This window comes from Caretta caretta, chromosome 10 (assembly GCF_965140235.1).
Source record: "Caretta caretta isolate rCarCar2 chromosome 10, rCarCar1.hap1, whole genome shotgun sequence".
Taxonomy (NCBI): domain Eukaryota; kingdom Metazoa; phylum Chordata; order Testudines; family Cheloniidae; genus Caretta; species Caretta caretta.
Window position 1 is genome coordinate 45,112,583 of NC_134215.1, and position 20,870 is coordinate 45,133,452.

A 20,870-nucleotide genomic window follows, 5' to 3' on the forward strand; every position below is an offset into this window, starting at 1 on the left:
AAACTGTTTAATTTATCAGTTTGTTCCAAAACCTCCGCTACTGACACTTTAATCTGGGACAGTTCCTCAGATTTGTCACCTAAAAAGAATGGCTCACATGTGGGACTCTCATTCACATTCTTTGCAGTGAAGAAAATGACCAAAATTTTCCAGCATGATGCCTGGTTACTGTTCTGATGTTTATGTTTTAGAACCCTACTATTTATTTTTAAAAACCTTCTCAAGGGCATTCTTAGGCACAATGACTTAACATTTAGACAGAGATCCAAATACACATAAAACATAGGTCCCTAATACTATATTTAGACATGCAAATAAAAAGGGATTTGATTTTCAAAAGTACTGTGCACACCTGTCATTCCCATTAACGCCAGTGAAATTTGTGGGTGCTCATTTTTGTCAGGATAAATTATTCTGTTCCAGTAACTTGTTTAAGCTATATTGTATAAGCTGTGTCTTCACTAAGGAAGCTGCTGGCATAGCTTTACTGGCACACCTTACAAGAGGAGACAAGGATGTTGGGGACATGGCACTGCATCAGTTTATGCTTGATTCAGGTTTGGATTGTTTTCACAGAATGAGCTATAAAATTTTAAAATAAAAACTGATTTCATTAATAAGCTAGTAGCATTAAGAAGCTTTTCAAGTGAATAACTATGGATGTATCTACACTGCACATTCCTAACAGAGTACAGCCATACCTCTCTCCAGATGTGAACCAGTATTCTTCCTTCAAATCTTTAGAGCTTAATAGTTTGAATTTAGCATTGCCGCATTTGCTGTCATTTTTAAAGCAGATGCACTTGCAAGTAGTGACCTCTAGTTTGGACCCTGCAGATGTTCCAGACTTTTGTCTATTTTTGTTTATTATAGAAAGAACAGCCAGCTAGCTGACCTTCTCACACCACATTTTCATGGTAGTTTAACCTCTAACAACCAGCAATTTAAAGTCACAGCAATCTATGCAAGCTGGGAGTGCTGTTCAGTCTGACATGTGACTCAACAATTAGTTTCAGATATTACACAGGAAACAGAAGCAGTCCTTATAATTCGATTGCCATTATACATGTTAAAAAAGAGAGCTCTCATACCTCCATGGCTAGCAGCAGAAACTTAAAATTTGGTCAAAGAATAGTCCTGAGTTTCAGAACGGAGTCTTTGACAAACCCACCAAAATTGGTTCTGATTTGAGCAAGTTACAAGCTATTGAAAATCAAAAGTTTCCCATCTGTTTTGTTTACTATAGCTTGAACCGGGCTTAATTCCAAAATGCAGCAGCCTTCCATTAGCACTGTATATGCATCACGACAATATCTCACTTCACCATGCCACAGAACTAGTCCAGATGGGACAAAGATAAAATGAATATTCCTGCATCAAAATACCCTTCAGCCTACAGGAAACTGCAGAGGGTTGGGAACTGGAATTCAAGACACCCTCCTTATTGATGTTAATTCTGTGGGTATCATATCCGAATGAGAGGTTACGCAAACTGAGACGAGGACCCAGCTATCTGAAGACATACCTAGTTTAGAGTTTCTGGTCCTGTTTTAACTGTTTAATTGCCAATTAAATGAGCTAAATCAACACGTTGTTAAACACTAGTTAAGACATTCCACAAACAAGTTCCAGAAAAAAAAAGTTTGTTTATCCTTGAGCTCAATTTAGAATCACGGAAATGCAGAGGTGGAAGGGGCCTTGAAAAGTCATCAAGTCTGGCCCCCTGTGCTGATGTAGGGCCAAGTAAACCTAGATCATCCCTGACAGGTGTTTGTCCAACTTGTTCTTGAAAACCTCCACTAATGGGGATTCTCAAGCCTATTCCTGAGAATAAGTATCATTATAGTTAAAAACTATGTTTAATCTGGATCTCCCTGCCACAGTTTAAGCCCATTTCTTTTTGTCCTAGTGCCAGCAGCCACGGAGAACAATTGATCACCATCTTCTTTATAACAGCCCTTAACATATTTGAAGACTTACTGAGTCGTGTGTCCCCCGTCCCCCCCATCTTCTTTTCTCAAGACTATACATCCCCTGGTTTTTTTGTTGTTGTTTTATAAACCTTTCCTCAGAGGTCATGTTTTCTAAACTTTTTATCATTTTTGTTGCTCTCCTCTGGAGTCTCCAATTTGTCCACATCTTTCCAAAACTGTAGCTCCCAGAACTGGACAGAGTACTACAGCTGAGGCCTCACCAATGCTGAATAGAGCAGTGCAATTACCTCCTGTGTTTTACATATGGCACTCCTGTTAATAAACCCCAGAATGATATTAGTGTTTTTCACAACTGTAGCACATTGGTGGCTTTTATTCAATTAGTGATCCACTATAACCCCTAGATCCTTTTCAGCAGCACTGCCACAGAGTCCGTTATTCCCCATTTTAAAGGTGTGCATTTGATTTTCCTTTATAAGTGGAGTACTTTGCGCTTTATTGAATTTCATCTTATTGATTTCCCATCATTTCTTCTCCAATTTGTCAAGGTCATTTGGATTCTAATTCTGTCCAACAAAATGCTTGCAATCTCTCCCAACTTGGAGTCATCCAAAAATTTTATAAGCGTACTCTCCAATTGAGTATCCAGTTTATGGTATATTACACATATTTGTCCAGGAAGTAATATTTGTTGAACGTATGGATTAGTTAATTAACAATTATGAAATGTCTCCTTCATGACTAAAAGTCAATGTGTACTAGAACACAGATGCACAGAGAAACAACTTGGAAGACTTTCTAAAAGATTTAGTCCTGCCAAGGTAAAAGGTCAGAGCCCTCCTGACAGTGTGTAAAGCAGCATCTCTTCCTTACCAGTAGAAGTTTAGGGTAAAGACAGAAAGATGTATGGGCAGTTTAATATGGAGTTCTGAAGATATTTTTGGAGTGCAGTCATAACCTGACTGTCTTTGAAAAATATTGTGAAGGCGTGGGGGGAGGGGGGGAGGAGGGAGGAAGGAGGAAGAAGAGGATGCCACAAGGGCTCCTACTTCCCCAATTCATCAAGCAGACATGACAACTACCAGGAATGCTCTCTTCATTGATAAATGGAGGAGTGAGTAGGTAGCCATTGGCTCAAACAGTGGTCTTGTAAGGCATTTAAGAACCAAACTGAGGTCTCAAGTTGGGATAGACCACTTGACTTGTGGAAAGAATCTTCCAATTCCCTTGAGGAACCACACCGCCATTGGGTGAGTGAATATGGAAAAACTCTCTACTGGGAGTGGAAATCCAGGATGGCTGCCAAATAGACTCTAATGGTGCTCAAAAGATAGTCCTTAGCTTTTCGACTCTAGGATGTAGTCCAGTACATCTGACAGCAATGAGGATGTTGGTGGAATGTGTTTAAGGTCACTGCAGTAACTGAATCTTGTCCATTTGCAAGTAAGTGTAGTGTGTAGACTGTTTTATGCTGTGTAATAGTATTCTCTTTACTGCCTTTGAACAGGTTGGTTCTAATCCTGCAAACCAACGGCCAGCCATGCTTTGAGGTGAAGAACTCAGATTCGCGTGAAGGATCTGCCCATTTTCTTGGGAGAAAAGAGAAGGGGCAGTCTGGAGAGTGATCAGTGAGCAACTAGCTATCTGAATGATGTAAGGGAACCATCTCTATATCGACCAGCTCGGGACTATTAGAATAACCTTGGCCTTGTCTTTCTTTATCTAGACCAGAACTTTGGATATTAGAGGAGTTAGCAGGAACGCATACAGAAGACCCGATGACCAGTGAAGAAGAAAGCATCCCCATAAGGACTGGTGAACCAGCCTGCCCCTGAACTGAACTGTGTACATTTCTTGTTCCTGGCTACGATGAACTAGTCTACCTGAGGGGTGCCAAACTATTGAAATATGCAGTGAATTACAACCTTGTCAGTTGATATAAAATGTGCATGACATGTGCATCATGGATCTTTATGTATTTGCCTTGATCAATGGTAGAAATTGGAGACAGGAATATCTCATTGCCCTGCGTTCCAGCAAGCTGATGTGCAGAACGGCCTCAAGAGGTGTCCACCTGCCTTTGGCTGTGAGAGTGTCTACATGTCGTCCCAAACCTAACAGGGATAAATCTATTATAAATATTGCTGGGGAAAGGTGAGCAAAATTCCTGCACAGACATTGTGAGGGTGTTACCACCAATAGAGGAATTCCTTCATGAACGTGGGTATGGACAGTAGATTGTTTAGACACTCTGCTCGGTGAATTAACTGTCCTGAGCCACCTCTAAAGGCAACTCATTCGCAACCTTGCATGGCCTATGACAAAAGTACCAGCTGCCTTATGTCCCAGGAGTTGTAGAAAGCTCTTGACTGATGTTTAAGCGCTGAACTGGATTGTGTTGACTATACTGAATGGGGCCACAAACTTGCGCATTGGGAGGTAGACTTTCACAGTTATCAAATCAAGGTAAGCTCCTATGAATTCCAACTTTTCTACAGGAGTCAAGATGAATTTTGAATGTTCAGTTGTAGCCCCAGTTCGAGGAAGAGGTCTATGGCCTTGTGATTAACCAGTGAAACTTCTGCAAGAGTGACCTTTCAGAGGCCAATCGTCAAGGTAAGGGACTACCAACATTCCTTTGCTGTAGAGGTGCACCTCTACTACCGACAAATTTCAAAAAGACTCTTAAGGCAGATGAAAGGCTGAAAGGGAGTACAGTGGAGTCGCGGGAGGGTTAGTTTCTAAAGTTAGCACGTAAGGCGAAAATCACATAAGAAGGAAGGAAGGAAGGAAGGAATAAAAAAGGGAGAAAGACTACTTCAACGTAGTTATGCACAAATCGGAGTGCCTCAGGATGGCCAGGAGCATTGTCTACGATCAGCAACACTTTAAAGTCAAATCCTCGCTCTTTGAGGTACCGCTTGACCTCCGTAATGAAACACTTGTGGAACCAATCCAGAAATAACGCTGCCGTCACCCAAGCCATTTTATTTGATTGCCAGAACATAGACAGGAGATTTTTGTTCTTGCCTTTTAGGGCATGGGGATTTGCAGCCCTGTAGAGCTAGTCCGGCTTTATTAAATGCCCAGCCGCATTGCCACAAAACAACACAGTCACACGGTCGTTAGCTGCTTTAAAGCCAGGGGCTTGTCTTTCTGATTTCAAGTGTAAGTGTGATTGGGCATTTCTTTCCAGAAGAGCCCAGTCTCGTCAGCATTAAAAACTTGTTCCGGAAGATAGCCCTTTTCTTCTATGATTTTCTTTCATTGTTCGCGGTAGGCTTTTGCTGCCTCTTCATTGGCAGATGCAGCTTCACCAGTAGTCTACACGTTTTTGAGGTTGAAGCGGTTCCTAAAACTGTTAAGCCAACCTTGGCTGGCTTTGAATTCCTTCTCATCAGAAGGCTGCCCCTCTTTGGCGGGAGGTTTGAACAGCGCGTAGAGGCTAAGAGCCTTTTCTCGCAACATGTTGCCATCGATAGGCACACGTTTATGGTTCATGTCTTCCAGCCATAAGTGTAATGCCTTTTCAGTCTTCAGTAAGTCTTATCACGCACCTGGCTTGTCACCTTAGCAGTTAGTGGAGCACTCGATGCCATGGCTTGATAAATTTCTCTCTCTCGAATCTTGATGGCACGGATGCTAGATTTGTTGCAGCCGTATTTAAGCGCCACGTTGGAGACAGACATACTGTCTCTCAATAAGTCCAACAAAGCCAGTTTTTCCTGCAGAGTTGGAACAGATCACGGTTTCTTCAGTTGAGCAAGAGATAAAATAGTTGGCTTGCGTTTAGGGGCCAAGTTGTACAAAAAATATGTATCTTTAAACACTAGAATCACACTCAGCGCAGAGAGATGCTTACCGGATTGACGGGCAGTGATCGAACCAGTGGGGGTTGATTTATCGCATCTAGACTAGACACGATAAATCGACCCCCAAGCGCTCTCCCGTCGACTTCTGTACAGTACTCCACTGCCATGAGTTTTTTTTTTGCTGAGCGCGTATAGTTGAATTCGTGTAAGTTAAATGCGCGTATGATGCGACTCCACTGTACCCTATATCGAAAGTGGTCCTGACCAAAAGTGAAACAAAACATTCTGTGGGAGAGGTGGTAGTTATATGAAGAGATGCATCCTCAAGGTTGAGGGCTGAGAGTCAATCCCCTTGGTTTAGTGAGGGAAGTACTACCATTTTGAACTTTTGTGCCTTCACAAAGGTGCTGAGTAGCCTTAAATCTAGGATGGATCTCCAACCACCGTTTCTGTTTGTTTTTTGGAACCAGGAAGCACCCGGAAGAAAACACCTTCCCTGTGAGTTGCACGGGAACACATTCTATAGCATGCAAGAGTAGGAGAGTCTATTTCTTGTTTTAGAAGGTGCTCATGAGAGGGTTTCCTGAAAAGGAATGGGGAAGGAGGGTTGGAAGGTGGGAGGGAAGTATAATGTGGAGTATCCTGTGGAGATGATAGCCAAAACCTACATGTCTGTAATGATAAACTTCCAAGCTCATCAGCAGTTTCAAAGGTGGTCACCAAGGGGAGGAAGGCAGGATAATCCCGTCAAAACTGTGCTCTCCACAGTTTGGAGCCACCAAAAGGAAAGTCCTCAACAGTATTCTAGACCTCCCTTGGAAATCCTGAGAGCTGGGCCAGAAGGTTTGTCTCATAACTTCTGCCACAGAGAAAGAACAAACAGCACTCTCAGCAGCTTCAAGGGAGGCTTGCAGAGATGTTCTGGCAAGAAGCCAGCCTTCTGCAATGATCTCCCGAAATTGTTCTCTGTGCTCTGATGGGAGACGCTCAATAAAGGAATTGAGCTTGGCATAATTTGGGTGGATCTCCAACCACCGTTTCTGTTTGTTTGTCACCATTAACATCTGGTAGCTGGCGAGTCTGAAAAGTAGAGTGGATGACAAGTATGACTTTGTACCAGAACAGGTTGAGGCACTTATATTTATCATAGGGCATAGATTTAGTGCGGTGCTGCCCTTCCACATTCATCTATCACCTCAAATACCAGGGGATCGGCAGAGGGATAAGAAAATAAAAATTCCAAGTCCTTTGAGGAAATATAGTATTTCTTATCCACTCTCTTACAGCGGGGTGAAATTGTGGCTAGTGTATGCCAGATTGCCTTTGCTGGGTCTAGGAGGGCTTCGATAACAGGAAAGGCCATCTGTGCAGATAATGCTGTATATAGGATGTCAAACAGCTTTGATGAGACTCTCTAATCTTCTCAAGCAGGATGTGTAAGGAGTCTGCTGTCCTCTTAATAAGATCCTGAAACTGCTTGAAGTAGTCAGCCAGGGATGGTGGAGGTGGAATTACATCTTCATCTGGGGATGAAGAAGAGATGTTGGCTATGTGGGGAGACCTCTTAATCAGACCTCGCTTCCTGTTCCTCAAAGGTTCAGGTCTCCTGGAAAGGAAAGATGATAGAGACTGTATCTCTATGCCACGTGGTACTCGAGTCCCTTGAAAAATGCTGATTGTAAGCCACCTAGGGATTCCAGCATGGCTGACAAGGTGCATATGACCCATGGGTGTTCAAACCAGCAAAGTGGTGTCTGTAAATACTTCTCACAAATATAATTGGCTTCTTCAAAGACCTCTGGAAAAGTATCCCTCTAGAGATGTGGCAAACCTTTAACAAATTTGAGAAACTGAGGCAAGATCTTAGTCAGAATCCTCCTCTTCCACATTACTCTAGGAGTAGCAGAGCACTGAAAGAAACAGGAGGTAACAGACGTGTCTGGAGACCTACAGGTCCTTGGTACTGAGAACAGATCAGTACTAAACTATGGTGAGTCATGCATCTTGGACACAGGGAGGTCAAGGACATCAAAATTCCTTTAGTACTGAAACAAACAGTTGTTGGTACTGTGGCAGTGGCCTGAGCAGAAATAATTTTTACCGCTTTGCTCCCCGGACAGTACCAATGGCTTGGCGGAGTCCAACATTTTGGAGTCCTTAGGCTTAACTATTCTTTCGGTACCTGAAGAACCAAAAGCCTTGTCGGTATCAGGTTGGAGACCAATTGGTGCTGAAACGGCTAGTGTCATTAGCAATTGCGGCTTCTTCAAGGTAGGTTCCTTACCAGAAGGGCTAGAGGTCCTTATTAGAGAAATCTTGACTTTTCCTCTTAACTGCTCCCAGGGAGTGCACTGCTGAGGCAATAGAAGTACCTGATGTACTTGGAGACTAACGTATTGAGGGGGAGGGGGAGGAATGATGTCTCTGGGCCTGGATCAGAGGCCAAGCGAAGAGCGCTCTCCGTCACGACAAGATGTACTTTGACCTCCCTGTTTTTTCTGGCATTAGATTTTATTGCCAGACAGGATATGCACTTTGAGGGTAAGTGAGATTTCCAGAGGCAACGGATACACCGGGATTATCTGTCATTCACTGGAATTACCTTCTGCCATGATAGGCAGTGTTTAAAAAAAACTAGGAGAACTAGGCAGGATCGCCCAGTAATGTAAAGCTCCAAGGAGGAAGGGAGAAAATTTAAATGGACAATGGTCCTTAAAAACTAGGAAAAAAGTTTGAAAAAGTTTGGTTTTTTTTAAACTACTGCTCCCACCTAAAGCTAATTAAAACTAGACTAAACTTCTAAGACTATGGAGTCACCGTTGCGCAATGGGGAGGGAGAAGCTGTTTAGGGGGTCAGAATGTCAAAGGCTAGAATGCAATGATGGTTCACCAGATCCTTGAGTCCTTGTCCTATACGTTCAGTGCTACTGTCCTTTAGCAGGCTTTGTAATTTGATGGTGTCCGTTAGTCTTGGTAGTAGAATCAGGATCATGGGCCTTTCTTGTTTCCTGGGAGATTGTAGAGTTCTGCCTTAAATGAAGTCATGCCCAAAGCATGGGTTGTGATGCCGTCAATATTGATAACTAAACAAAACATGAGGTCCAGGGCGTGACCAGCTGTGTGTGTTGGTTCACAGAGAACCTGCGAGGGTCCTACAGAGGCAAGTGAAGAGCTGAGTTTTTGGATTTTTTCATCCACAGCCCTGTCAACATAAATTAAGTCTGCCAGGGCAACATCAAGTCAAAGGTATTACATCACCAACCGCATCAGACAATCTGTTTCCTTGAAGTAAGCTGTTTCTGTTGTCCATGACAACTCTATTGTTCTTACATGCTTTGAAGAAGAGGTAAAGTTCAGAAGGCACTGACCATTTAGTAATGTCTGAGTTATAACTATAAGAGGCCTCCTGACCAGGAAATGGTGGCAAAGCCAGGAGGAGCAAGGCTGAGGCTCAGGGCTCTTTCCCCATAAGAGATGGATCCCTTTGGCAGCCTCCTTACCAGTGGTGGTTTCTGTGCAGTGCAGAGGGGCTGGAACAGCAGTCACAGCCTCACTTCCAAATTTTAGAAAATGTCATTTTCTTCACGTCTCATTTCCAAATCTTCAGGAATAAATGGCAGTCGCTGTCCTGCTTCCAGGTAAGACTGGGTGTGTGCTGGGCCACCTGGAGGTGGTTCGCACCACTGCTGCTGCATTCCCATGGGGGTGAGAGGAGAAGCAGAGAAGGGACCTGACCTCTTTAAGCATGTTCACACTCCACTGTTTCCACTGACATTGATGCAGTATAGGGCCAGCTGGAGCTAGTTTCTACTACTGTGTCCAGGAGGAGTCAATGAGAAGCAAGAGTGAGTAAACATGTTAATGGAACCATCAAGTTTTGCACACTGCTTACTGCATAGCCACTAGATCTTCTTGTTACACTCTCTTTTTCCCTCTTCGCATTGCCCACTTTTTGCCTGTCCATGACCTTCATTTATTGCATCATGTCCCATTTATATTGTAAACACTGTGGAGCAGGGATTGTTAGCCTAGCATGTTTTAAGGTGCTCATAAATAGTAACATGATTTTCTAAATCCTAAATTTAGCTTCACAAATTCTTTTCTCTCTAGCAAAGGATTTGTCATTGGACAGCTATGAAAAGCCCTGGGATTAGTCATGTCTGAACTAACTAGATGCCTACAGTACTTATCTATAGGTTCCATTCATTTCAAGGCTAGTAATTTTTTTTCTAGTTAAAAAAAAAAAAATCTATGCATGAGATCAAGTTTACATAGCTCTTACAAACACCTCTTAAGAATCATCCTCCTGATACCAAAGCGCTGGTTAGTTCTTCCCCCATCGCTTACCCCAAAATGGGAACCCAAGTTGAATTCCTGAACCTACCTTTTTATTTTTATTATTTTGGTATTTTCATTTTATTCCACTGATCCAGAAATTCCATGCATCACAGACTAGCTTACATACTAACATTCTCAATACTAACATTCTTAGATCCATGCCATTTAACAAGGAGTTATAAAATGCACACTACTACATTCACACAGCCCACTTCTTGTGAGACAGTGCATTTCTTAACCTCAAGTAAAATCACCATTCCGCCAGGCCACTGAAGGGAAAACTGTCCAAATTTTAAGCCTGGAGATTCAAAAGGCATCAGCATTGAAAATAAATTAAAACAAGTCACTGAGAAAAGCTAAGGAAGCAAGAATGAAAACTATATTTCTTTGGGAGAAGTTAGCCTGAGAAAGTAGCATATCACTTTGAGGTTCCCATCTGGAAAGAGGTCAGCCTTTAATATAACCATATGTACCACTTGTCAGAGCTCACATCATACGTGTCCTCAACATCTCAGAGAGAAGTTCCCACTGCACCTGAGTGGCAGTTCTGCAGGACAGCACCAATATGCTCTACTAGACTGGAGTTTCATTATTTCAGTGAGTCTATGAATCTTTGTAATCTATTGGTAATCAGACATCATCATCTATAAGCACAATACATGGGATTTCTGGTATCAAGCTGCAGCTCAGTCCTCCAGTCCCAAACGTAGAGGAGTTGGGAAATGCCATGGAGGACACTTATTCAGCTTCTTGAGGCATACAGCACTGATGAACCACCCCTTCTAGTTCACAAAAGAGATACCAACTAGTTCCAGGAGGAGCTACATCCAGGCCTTCTTGGCTAAAAGAACTGTCACCACACATGAGGATCCCTATGGCTCCAAAGAGGCTGGGAACATCTCAACATTAACATCTTGATCACATAAGTAAATGTTTGGCTTTAAAACAGAGAGACAAGATGGGTGAGGTAATATCCTATTTGCCTAACTTCTGTTGGTGAGAGAAATGCTAATAATACCCCTAATATCCTGGGACCAACAAGGCTACAACAACATTGCTTTAAAACAATAGTTTTAAGTGACCGCCAGAAGTCAGCATTCTTGGTCCAATTGCCTTCAAATTATTCTCAATCCTGTGAACAGAACAAGCTAGTTGATCCAGAAGAAAACCAAGCAGGCTGTGAGTGCTCCTTTCACAGAGTTAGTAAGAAAGCAGGAATAATAGTTACGCAACTGTTCGGAAAATATTGCAACCTAACATACAGCTGATACAGAAAAGCAAAACAAAATAGAGATGCAACCCCTTTAACAGAAGCAAAAGCATAAGAGGTGCATAAAACAAAAAGCAAAAGACATTTTCCTTCTGACAGATGCAAGAATAATCTTCAACAAGTTATGCTTTTGGGATCCAAGTAACAGAGAAACCATTTGGAGAGTGATACAAAGATGATATCAAAAAACAACAACATCTTTTATTGAACACATCCCTTGCCTTGGATGAATTTTACTTTTAACAAGAGTAAGCATGTTAACAGTAAGTTTTTTGTGTTGCTCAAAGGTTTAATAAAAAACACTTTTCAGAACAGGCAAAATGGATTTTAAAAGGTGTACAAGAGATAAGCCTTCATATGCATTAAACAAGGTTTGCCAGGGAGTGTTCAGAATTCACATCTTTGGGCATACACAGCTGCCACTTGCTGTGGATTTGTTCATGTGCAAGCACTCCAAAACTCGAACAAAGGTAGTCCATTACATACCTGAATAGTCACAGAAAAAGCAACTCTGTGGTTGCAAGGAAATTGTGGCATGTGACAATCACCCCTGACTATCACTCAACCTGCACCAGCTTTTGTGGAATCATGTTGCTTTAACACCAGAGTAAATTATTTAAATTTAAAAGTACTTAAATATTCATTACTTTCTATCTTAAGATTTTAAACACCAATTATGAGATACAAGCTCATGTAATGCAAGCCACTAAGACAGCTATATTCTTACCTAGTCTGAGCTCTCCGAAGTTCCCACACCCTATCTTCTTGCCCACTCTGAAATTGGGTCCCACCATAAGAACACCAGAGGATGTAGCGGAACTCGGTCGAGAACCATGCCCACTCCTCCCTGGCATTCCTTTTGTTGTCCGCTGCCTTTCATCCTTCTCCCTGTTTGAATGGTCCATGATCTTACAACACAAAATCTCTGCCAGTAAACTGGCAGAATTGGGAGTACGCACTCTTCTCCTTAGAATAGAAATGTATATCCAAAAGTATCACTGAGTCAGGTTACAATACAAGTCATAGGAACATGAAGTTCTTTTGGCACCATCTCCAGACTACTAATGTAGCTCCACAGTGGTTGGTTACCTCCTGGAGAACTCAGTAAAGGCAGATCTTTAGAATCTGAAAAGAAAAAAGGAAATATGAGATTGCAAGAATAAAATCAATTAATGTTTCATATTAAGAAAATAGCTACTGCTAACCAAACGTGGAAAAAATAACAGTTTTAGAAAACCTGACATATGAGTAAAGGTTGAAAAAAAAAAAAAAAAAAAAAACTAGGCACGTTTAGTCTTGAGAAAAGACTACTGAGGGGGACCTGATAGTCTTCCAATATGTTGAGGGCTGTCATAAAGAGGACTGTGATCAACTGTTCTCCATATCCACCAGAGGTAGGATGAGAAGTAATGGGCTTAATCTGCAGCAAGGGCTATTTAGGTTAGATATCAGGAAGACTTTCTAACTCTAAAGAGTATGTCTACACTACAAAATTAGGTCAATTTTATAGAAGTCGATTTTTAGAATTCAGTTTTATACAGATCGATTGCATATGTCCACACTAAGCACATAAAGTCGCCGGAGTGCATCCTCACTACCGTGGCTAGCATCGACTTAAAAAGCAGTGCACTGTGGGTAGGTATCCCACAGTTCCCGCAGTCTCTGCGGCCCATTAGAACACTGGGTTAAGCTTCCAGTGCCTGATTGGGCAAAAACTTTGTCGCGGGTGGTTTTGGGTACACGTTGTCAGGCCCCGCTCCCTCCCTCTGTGAAAGCAACGGCAGACGATCATTTTTTTCCGGGGTCCCGGCTGCTGGCCCTGCTCAGCCTGCTGCCATGCTTGTCATACCATACAAGCATGGAGCCTGCTCAGCTCACCATCACCGTACGTCTTCTGGTAGACGCGGTACTGTATTGCTACTTAGCAGATCCTTGCCTTCAGGGCAGAGAGTGCAGTAGGACTGATAGCCGTCATATGTCCCCTGGGTGCTCCTGGCAGACCTCGGTGAGATCTATCGGGGTGCCTGGACAGACGTGGCTACCCTCCTCTTAGAGCACTGAATGGGAAAGACTCCAGGTCATTCTCTTCTTTAAGTTTCATCTCATGGAGATTCAGTCCTGCCTGGAATATCATGAGAGCTGGAGGCTTCTGCCTCAGGCTGCTCTCCCAGCCGGCAGCTCCGCTCGGTCACACCTGCCCCAGCCTGCCCCTTGCTCCCACGGCTCATGAAGCCTGGACAGTATTAAGGAGCAGTTCAGCTTGTGGAATGACAAATCCAGAATGAAGGATTGCACTCAGTGGGCCATGTTAAGATTATTTCAGAGTCCTAGATAGCATTTAGTCCTTATAAAAGGCATCACGAAAATTTTTCCCCACCCCTAACAAAAATGTTAATTTATCAGAGCAGCTGAAAGGGTAAGGAACCTGGGCCTATAACTTAGAGAGAGCTTCCATATTATTTAAGTCATAATTGATACAATTCAAAGTAAAATTTCACAGCTTGGTCTGTTCTAAGACTAAAAATGCAGGAGGGAAGTCAGAAAAATGAACAGTGACCGGTTTCCACCAGATGTTGAACCGGGGACCTTTCACACGTTAGGTGAACGTGATAATCACTACCCTACGGAAACCCAACTTGAATGTAGCCCTCGCATGGTACCTATTATACTTTATGTAATGTGTGGTTGTGTATTATTAATAGTTTGGTGTGTCATGGGGCTTCTCCTTTTTTGCCACATACTTTGCCAAATGCACAGGAATGTTTTCTCTAGCTACAGAAGCTACCTAATGCAATGTCTATATCTATGGCCTTCCTGCTCACAAAGCGGTCATGCCCCCGTCCAAGGCTGACACAGCGCGGAGTGCATGTGATGCAGCGACCTGGATCGGGCAGGATCGCTAGCAAGGCATGATACTTTTGCTGTTAAGTAAACACAACAATTCTTTCCTGGCCTCTGCCACTGAATGCCTCCATGCATTAAACTGTGCCCTATCAGCGTGGGAGGACTGCACGAGCTTGGAACACACATCATCATGAGTGCATTTTTTTTGCCTTCTAATCTGCGATAACCTCAGGGACAGAGATGATAGGGGGAGCATAGAAACATTCTATGCTCTACGATTCTGGGGGGACTGCATGGTCACCTGTGCTGCTGAGTTCGCCACGCTGACCAAACAGGAAATGAAATTCAAAAGTTCTTAGGTATTTTCTTGTGTACTTGGCTAGTGCATCGGAGTTCAAAGTGCTGTCCAGAGAGGTCACAATGGAGCACTCTGGGATAACTCCCCAGAGGCCAATACCATCGAATTGCATTCACATTACCCCAAATTCGACCCAGCGATGTCGATTTCAGCACTAATCTCCTTGTCAGGGAGGAGTACAGAAATCGATTTTAAGAGCCCTTTAAGTCGACAAAAATGGCTTCGTCGTCTGGACGGGTGCAGGTTTAAATCGATCTAACACTGCTAAATTCGACCTAAACTCTTAGTGTAGACCAGGGCTGAGGGTAGTTAAGGGAGGCTTCCAAGGGAGGTTGTGGAGTCCCCATCATTAGAAGCATTTAAAAACAAGTTGGAGAAACACCTTGGATGTTTGAGGATGGTCTAGGTTTCCTTGGTCTTGCCCCAGCACAGGGGCCTGGACTTGATGACTTCAAGGTCCCTTCCAACCCTATGTTTCTATTATAGAATTTGACCCAATTATCCTGTATTGATCCCAATAGCTTTAATTAGGCTAAAGCATTTTAGCCCTCAGGAGACAGAAGAAGAGGTTACTTGCCTTCTGAGTAACTGTGGTTTGAGATGTGTCCCCCTATGCAAGGGCAGGCAAACTTTTTGGCCTGAGGGCCACATCAGGTTTCCGAAATTGTATGGAGGGCCAGTTAAGGGAGGCTGTGCCCCTGGCCCCTTGCTGCTCACCCCCTGACGGGCCCCCCCCAGGACCTCTGCCCCATCCACCCCCCCACACTCCCTGTCCCCTGACCGCCCCCGGAACCTCTGCCCGACTGCCCCCCACCACCACATCCAACCCCCCCTTCTTCCTGACTGGGCCCCCACATCCACACCCCCACCCCCTGACCACCACCCTGAACTCCTCTGCCCTCTATCCAACCCCCCCTGCTCCCTTACCGCGCTGCCTGGAGCACCGGTGGCTGGCGGTGCTACAGCTGTACTGCCCAGAGCATTGCCTGGCCGCCCCGAGCGTTGCGCTGGTGTAGCGTAGTAAATTGCTCTCCATAACTGCTACCAGTAGCACATTCCTATGCGGAGCAGTTTAATACACTACACTGGGAGCATGGCACACAGAGGCTGCAGAGGAGGGGGAACAGCAGGGGAGAAGCCAGGGACTAGCCTCCGGGGCCAGGAGCTCAGTGGCCAGGCAGGAGGGTCCCGCAGGCCGGATGTGGCCCGCAGGCCGTAATTTGTCCACCTCTGCCCTAGGGGTGCTCCACTGTAGGTATATCCACGTCCCTGGACCTCAGACTGATCTGAGGTGCAGGGACATGGATACACCTACACTGGAGCACCTATAGGGACACAACTCAAAGAAGAACTATGTGCTGCAAGGAAAGAACAGGAGAGACTTGATGCATTATTAGCAACGTGCGGGTTAGCAAGATTCTTCTGGAAAGAAAAGCAGGACACTACTACTACAAGACAGGTACTGAAGGTATAACAAGACAGTACTTTTCCATGCAGAAATATTGTTCAAGTTTAAGCTCAGTCTTTAGACTGGGAGTGTCTGGAAATTTTGGGATACAAATTTGGTTCTGTAGAAAAAGTCAGTGTTTCCTTAGGTTTCAGAGTAACAGCCGTGTTAGTCTGTATTCGCAAAAAGAAAAGGAGTACTTGTGGCACCTTAGAGACTAACCAATTTATTTGAGCATGAGCTTTCGTGAGCTACAGCTCACTTCATCGGATGCATACTGTGGAAACTGCAGAAGACATTATATACACAGGGACCACGAAACAATACCTCCTCCCACCCCACTCTCCTGCTGGTAATAGCTTATCTAAAGTGTAAGGAGAGTGATCACTTTAGATAAGCTATTACCAGCAGGAGAGTGGGGTGGGAGGAGGTATTGTTTCGTGGTCCCTGTGTATATAATGTCTTCTGCAGTTTCCACAGTATGCATCCGATGAAGTGAGCTGTAGCTCACGAAAGCTCATGCTCAAATAAATTGGTTAGTCTCTAAGGTGCCACAAGTACTCCTTTTCTTTTTGTTTCCTTAGGGTACATTTTCACTATCTGCTGAATTGGCGCGTAATCGATCTATTGGGGAATCGATTTGTCTCGACTAGACATGATAAATCAATCCCCGAATCGATGCCTGTACTTCACCTCGGCAGGAGGGGTAAGCGGAGTCGACTGGGGAGCCGCCGCGGTCGACTCACCTCCATGAGTACGGCCAGGTAAGTCGAACTAAGATACTTGGACTTAGCTGAAGTTGCGCATCTTAGTTTGAAACCCCACCCCAGTGTAGCCCAGGCCTTAGAGAGAAGGTGGGTGAGGTAACATCTTTTATTGGACCAACTTCTGTTGGTGAGAGAGACAAGCTTTCAAGCTACACAGAGCTCTTCTTCAGGTGTGGGAAACACTGGTGTCACAGCTAAATGCAAAGTGGAACAGATCGTTTAGCAAAGTAGTTAACACATTTCAAGTCACCCTTCAAGGTGAAGTGGCCCATTAACACCCCTCCACAGTCAGAGGGGAAGTAGCTGAAGGGGTTGTGAGTGGGTTATAGACTGTTGTAATAAGCCATAAATCAGTGTGTCTATTCAGTCCATGAATTTTAGTCTCAGCAAAGTTACAAATCTAAGCTTCCAGGCTCATCTTTTGAAAGCGTTGTGCAGGTTTCCTGTGAGGATGAGGACTTACAGGTCAGATATGGACTGATTGCTTTGTGAAAAAAGTGTTCACCCACAAGTGACATGGTGTTTTTGTCTTATTTTCCTGTGTGAAAATAGTGAAGTGACTGTCTGGTTTCACCCACGCAATTGCTATTGGAGCATTTCGTGCACTGGATGCGGTACACCATGTGTTCTGATACGCATTTGTAAGCATGGCTGACCTTAGGGGTGGGTGGGTGGGCTGGGCTGGGCCGGGCTGCTACCCAGGGCATCTTATTCAGGGGGCGCTGTGCTGATACCTCCCACCCACCAGACCTGCCAACTGCTAGTGGGGTTTAGAGGAAGCTTGGGCAGCAGCTGGAGAGGGCAGACTGATCGTGCTGCATGGGGGGGAGGGCGGGCAGCTGGGACCAGCCTGGTAACTCCTCCAAAAGGAGGGGTGCCCCTCCGCCCCCACCGCCCTGCTCCACTGTTGTCTACAGACGCTGCTGTTCCTGTCCCCCACTCCCTGCCTATGGAATGGTTTGCTCAGGGTTGTGAAAAATTTCACATCCTGTGAGACACAGGTAGGCTGATCTAATCCCCACTGTAGATGCAGCTAGGTAAACAGAAGAATTCTCCTATACAACCTAGCTACTACCTCTCAAGGGGGTGGATTTACTACAGCCACAGAAAAGCCCCGGTCATCGTAGCGTCTATAACTACAGCAACATAGCTACAGCTGTGCCACTGTAGTGCTTATAGTGAAAACATACCCTTACTCTCAAGGCTGCAAGCATGGAGGCAGAGTGCTCACCCAGTGGATAGTAGGACACATACCATGCTGCTCAATAGCAGGCCCAATGGAAGCCAGAAGCAATGGACTAAAGCAGGGGTGGGCAACCTATGGCACGCATGCCCGTTTTTAATGGCATGCTGCTGCCTGCCAGGGTCCTAGCAGGCAGCAGCATGCCATTAAAAATCTGGGCTGGCCCGCTCTTCTCTGCTCCCCGCCCCCTCCCACAGGAGCGGGGGCAGGGGGCAGAAGCTTTGTCCTGCTGGCTCCCCTGCCTCTTCCCACAGTGTGCTGGGTTCCTGCTCCTTCTCTTCATCCCTCCCTCCCTGCCGGCCCTTGCAAGGGAGGGGGAGGGACGAAGTCAGCATGCTCGCTGCTCCCAGAGGAGGCAGAGAAGCAGGGCATATTCCCTCCAGCCCCCTGGCATGAGCACCCCACGACCCCAGCCCACACCCCCAGCCCTCTGCCCTAACCCCCCCTCACACACACCCAGCCCTCTGCTTGACTCCTTCACACACCCCCCATGACCCCAGCCCTGACTCTGGCACCCCCACACACGCCCAGGGCCCCCACACTCCATGCCCTGACACCTGCACCCCCCTCACATGGCCCCAGCCCCCCACATCCTGACTCTTGCAGCCCCCACATCCCCTACACCCCCACACCCCATGCACCCCCCACATCCAGACTCTTGCAGCCCCCACATCCCCTACACCCCCACACCCCATGCACCCCCCACATCCAGACTCTTGCAGCCCCCACATCCCCATCCCTACCCCCACCCTGAGCACCAAACGGGAGCTCCTGCACCTCCCCCTGCCTCACATTCCCACCTGCACCCCTCCCGCCAAACGGGAACTGCCCAGGTAAGCGCTCCACACCCAAACCTCCTTCCCTAACCCTAAGCCCCCTCCCTCATTCTAACTCCTGGCCAGACCCTGCACCCCAACCCCCAGCCTGCTCCTTCACCCCCAGCCCTGTGCTCAGTGCACTCCCACCCCTCAGCTCAGTGCAGAGAGAGGAAGAGAATGGCCAGAACCAGGGAGAAGGTAGGTACCCACTGTATGTGGGCAGGGCCAGGACCCCAGACCGGCAGTGAGCTGAGCGGGCCAGACAGCTGGGATCCCGGCTGGCAGGAGCTGGCGGATGGAACCCCTGAGCAGCAGCGGGATGAGCCGCTCAGCCCACTGCCGGCCTGGGTCCCGGCCACAGGCCCCGCTCAGCCTGCTGCCAGCTGCCCAGAACCAGCAGCGGGCTGAGTGGGCCGGCAACGTAAGATCAACATTTTAATTTAATTTTAAATGAAGCTTCTTAAACATTTTGAAAACCTTGTTTATTTTACAATACAACAATAGTTTAGTTATATAATATATAGACAGAGAGAGAGACCTTCTAAAAAACGTTAAAATGTATTACCGGCACGTGAAACCTTAAACTAAAGTGAATAAATGAAGACTCGGCACACCACGTCTGAAAGGTTGCCGACCTCTGGACTAAAGCAAATCCTTTTGTCTCTCGACTAGGAGGAGGCTCACTACTACAAACTCGGAGGGCAGTAGGAAAGAGTAGTGACTTTAGGCAATGGTAAGTTTAAAGACATGCATGCTTTTCTACACACAAGCTTCACTGCTGCAAACATCTTTAAAAAATTTAATAATTTCTAACAGGCACAAAAATAAATCTTTTCTATGCTCACAGAAAAATCTGTTCATCCAACTTAGTCACCATGTATTAAGAATTCTAGTATCCATAAATGTTACACTGAAACATGGTTTTAGAATCTAATGAATAGCAAAGTTTAACTAAATGACTTGAATTAATAGAAATCACTGCTAAATAATCTGACAAAGGCTTTCTGACAATAGAATGATTAATATCGACACCCACTAGTATCATTTCTAGAAGAGTGGCTGATGCAGCTGCATCAATTCCCAAACTTTATTTTACAGTTCAGAACAGAAGGTGAGGTTTAATTAAAATGGTATCCCTGAGTAATTTTCCAAAGCATCTCACTGACTTGTGAGCTTTGGAAAATGTTACCTCTATCTTCTATTTAGGAACTTAGCACCATAGAATTTGAGTACATCTTGAGTGATTAAACCAGGCTCCCGGAAACAAAGTGTGGACAGAAGTTGGAAAGCTCAGTTGTACCAAACCTGTAAGTAATTGTAGGAATATGGCATCAGTGCACAAATTACATTGCCTAAATTGAGATCAGATAATGGAGTCTGTCTTCCTGATGAAAGCTGAAGTTGCCTTTGGGATGAAAACTTAAGTTTGTATTGCAGCCCCCAACTTTGAGAACTGTACAAGGTCCTAACTTATGAGCATTTTAGTCTAATATAAAAACCTGACAAGAACAAGGACTGTATGGGATCATCTCTTGCTGAAGGAGAAGTCTACTTTCCCAGTAGTTGGGTAGCACCTATGAAGCTCAACTGAGGAAATTCTTCAAGCTTGTGATAAAAACTGTTGTGTTAAATCAGTGATACCCCGTTATGAAAGCCAGTACAACATAATTAAACCGATTGGCAATGGATTGGATCAAAGTTTGTATTCCAGTTACAACAATTCCATTGTCATGTCACTTTCTGGAAAAAACTTAGTACCTCACCCTTATTGTAAATCTTGCCTCAAGAATGATTCCTTGGGCTAGCTAAAAGGAAAAGCACTGTTCAATTTTAAAAGGAGGAATGGGAAAGGGAAGGGAAAAGACTAGATTGTAGTGAGGGCAGTCACATGGAGATATGACCAATAGTCAGAACACTAGGATTTTAGTTTTATTTCCTGCCATGCTGCAAATCCTTTAGAAGTGATTTTCCCTCTTTCCTTTTTCCCCCCACTCACCACCCACTCAACAAGGTAACTAGTGAAAAAATTACTCAAGTTT

General features: G+C 44.8%; 1 protein-coding gene across 9 annotated transcripts in view; it reads right to left on the reverse strand.

Moving 5' to 3' along the window:
- The window catches only part of CSNK1G1 (casein kinase 1 gamma 1), a 267,816-nt gene that overhangs the window by 160,260 nt on the left and 86,686 nt on the right, over positions 1 to 20,870 (reverse strand). For 8 of the 9 annotated variants that reach the window (XR_007358830.2, XR_012670195.1, XM_048866988.2 and 5 more), the window contains one exon: positions 12,082 to 12,479. Coding sequence is in view for 6 of the 9 variants with exons in the window: in XM_048866988.2 (XP_048722945.1) it covers positions 12,082 to 12,259 (178 nt within the window). In the remaining 3 variants the exon portion in view is untranslated. Of the gene's footprint in view, positions 1 to 12,081; positions 12,480 to 20,870 lie in introns of those variants that run through there. The other variant, XM_048866985.2, reaches the window with a different exon arrangement.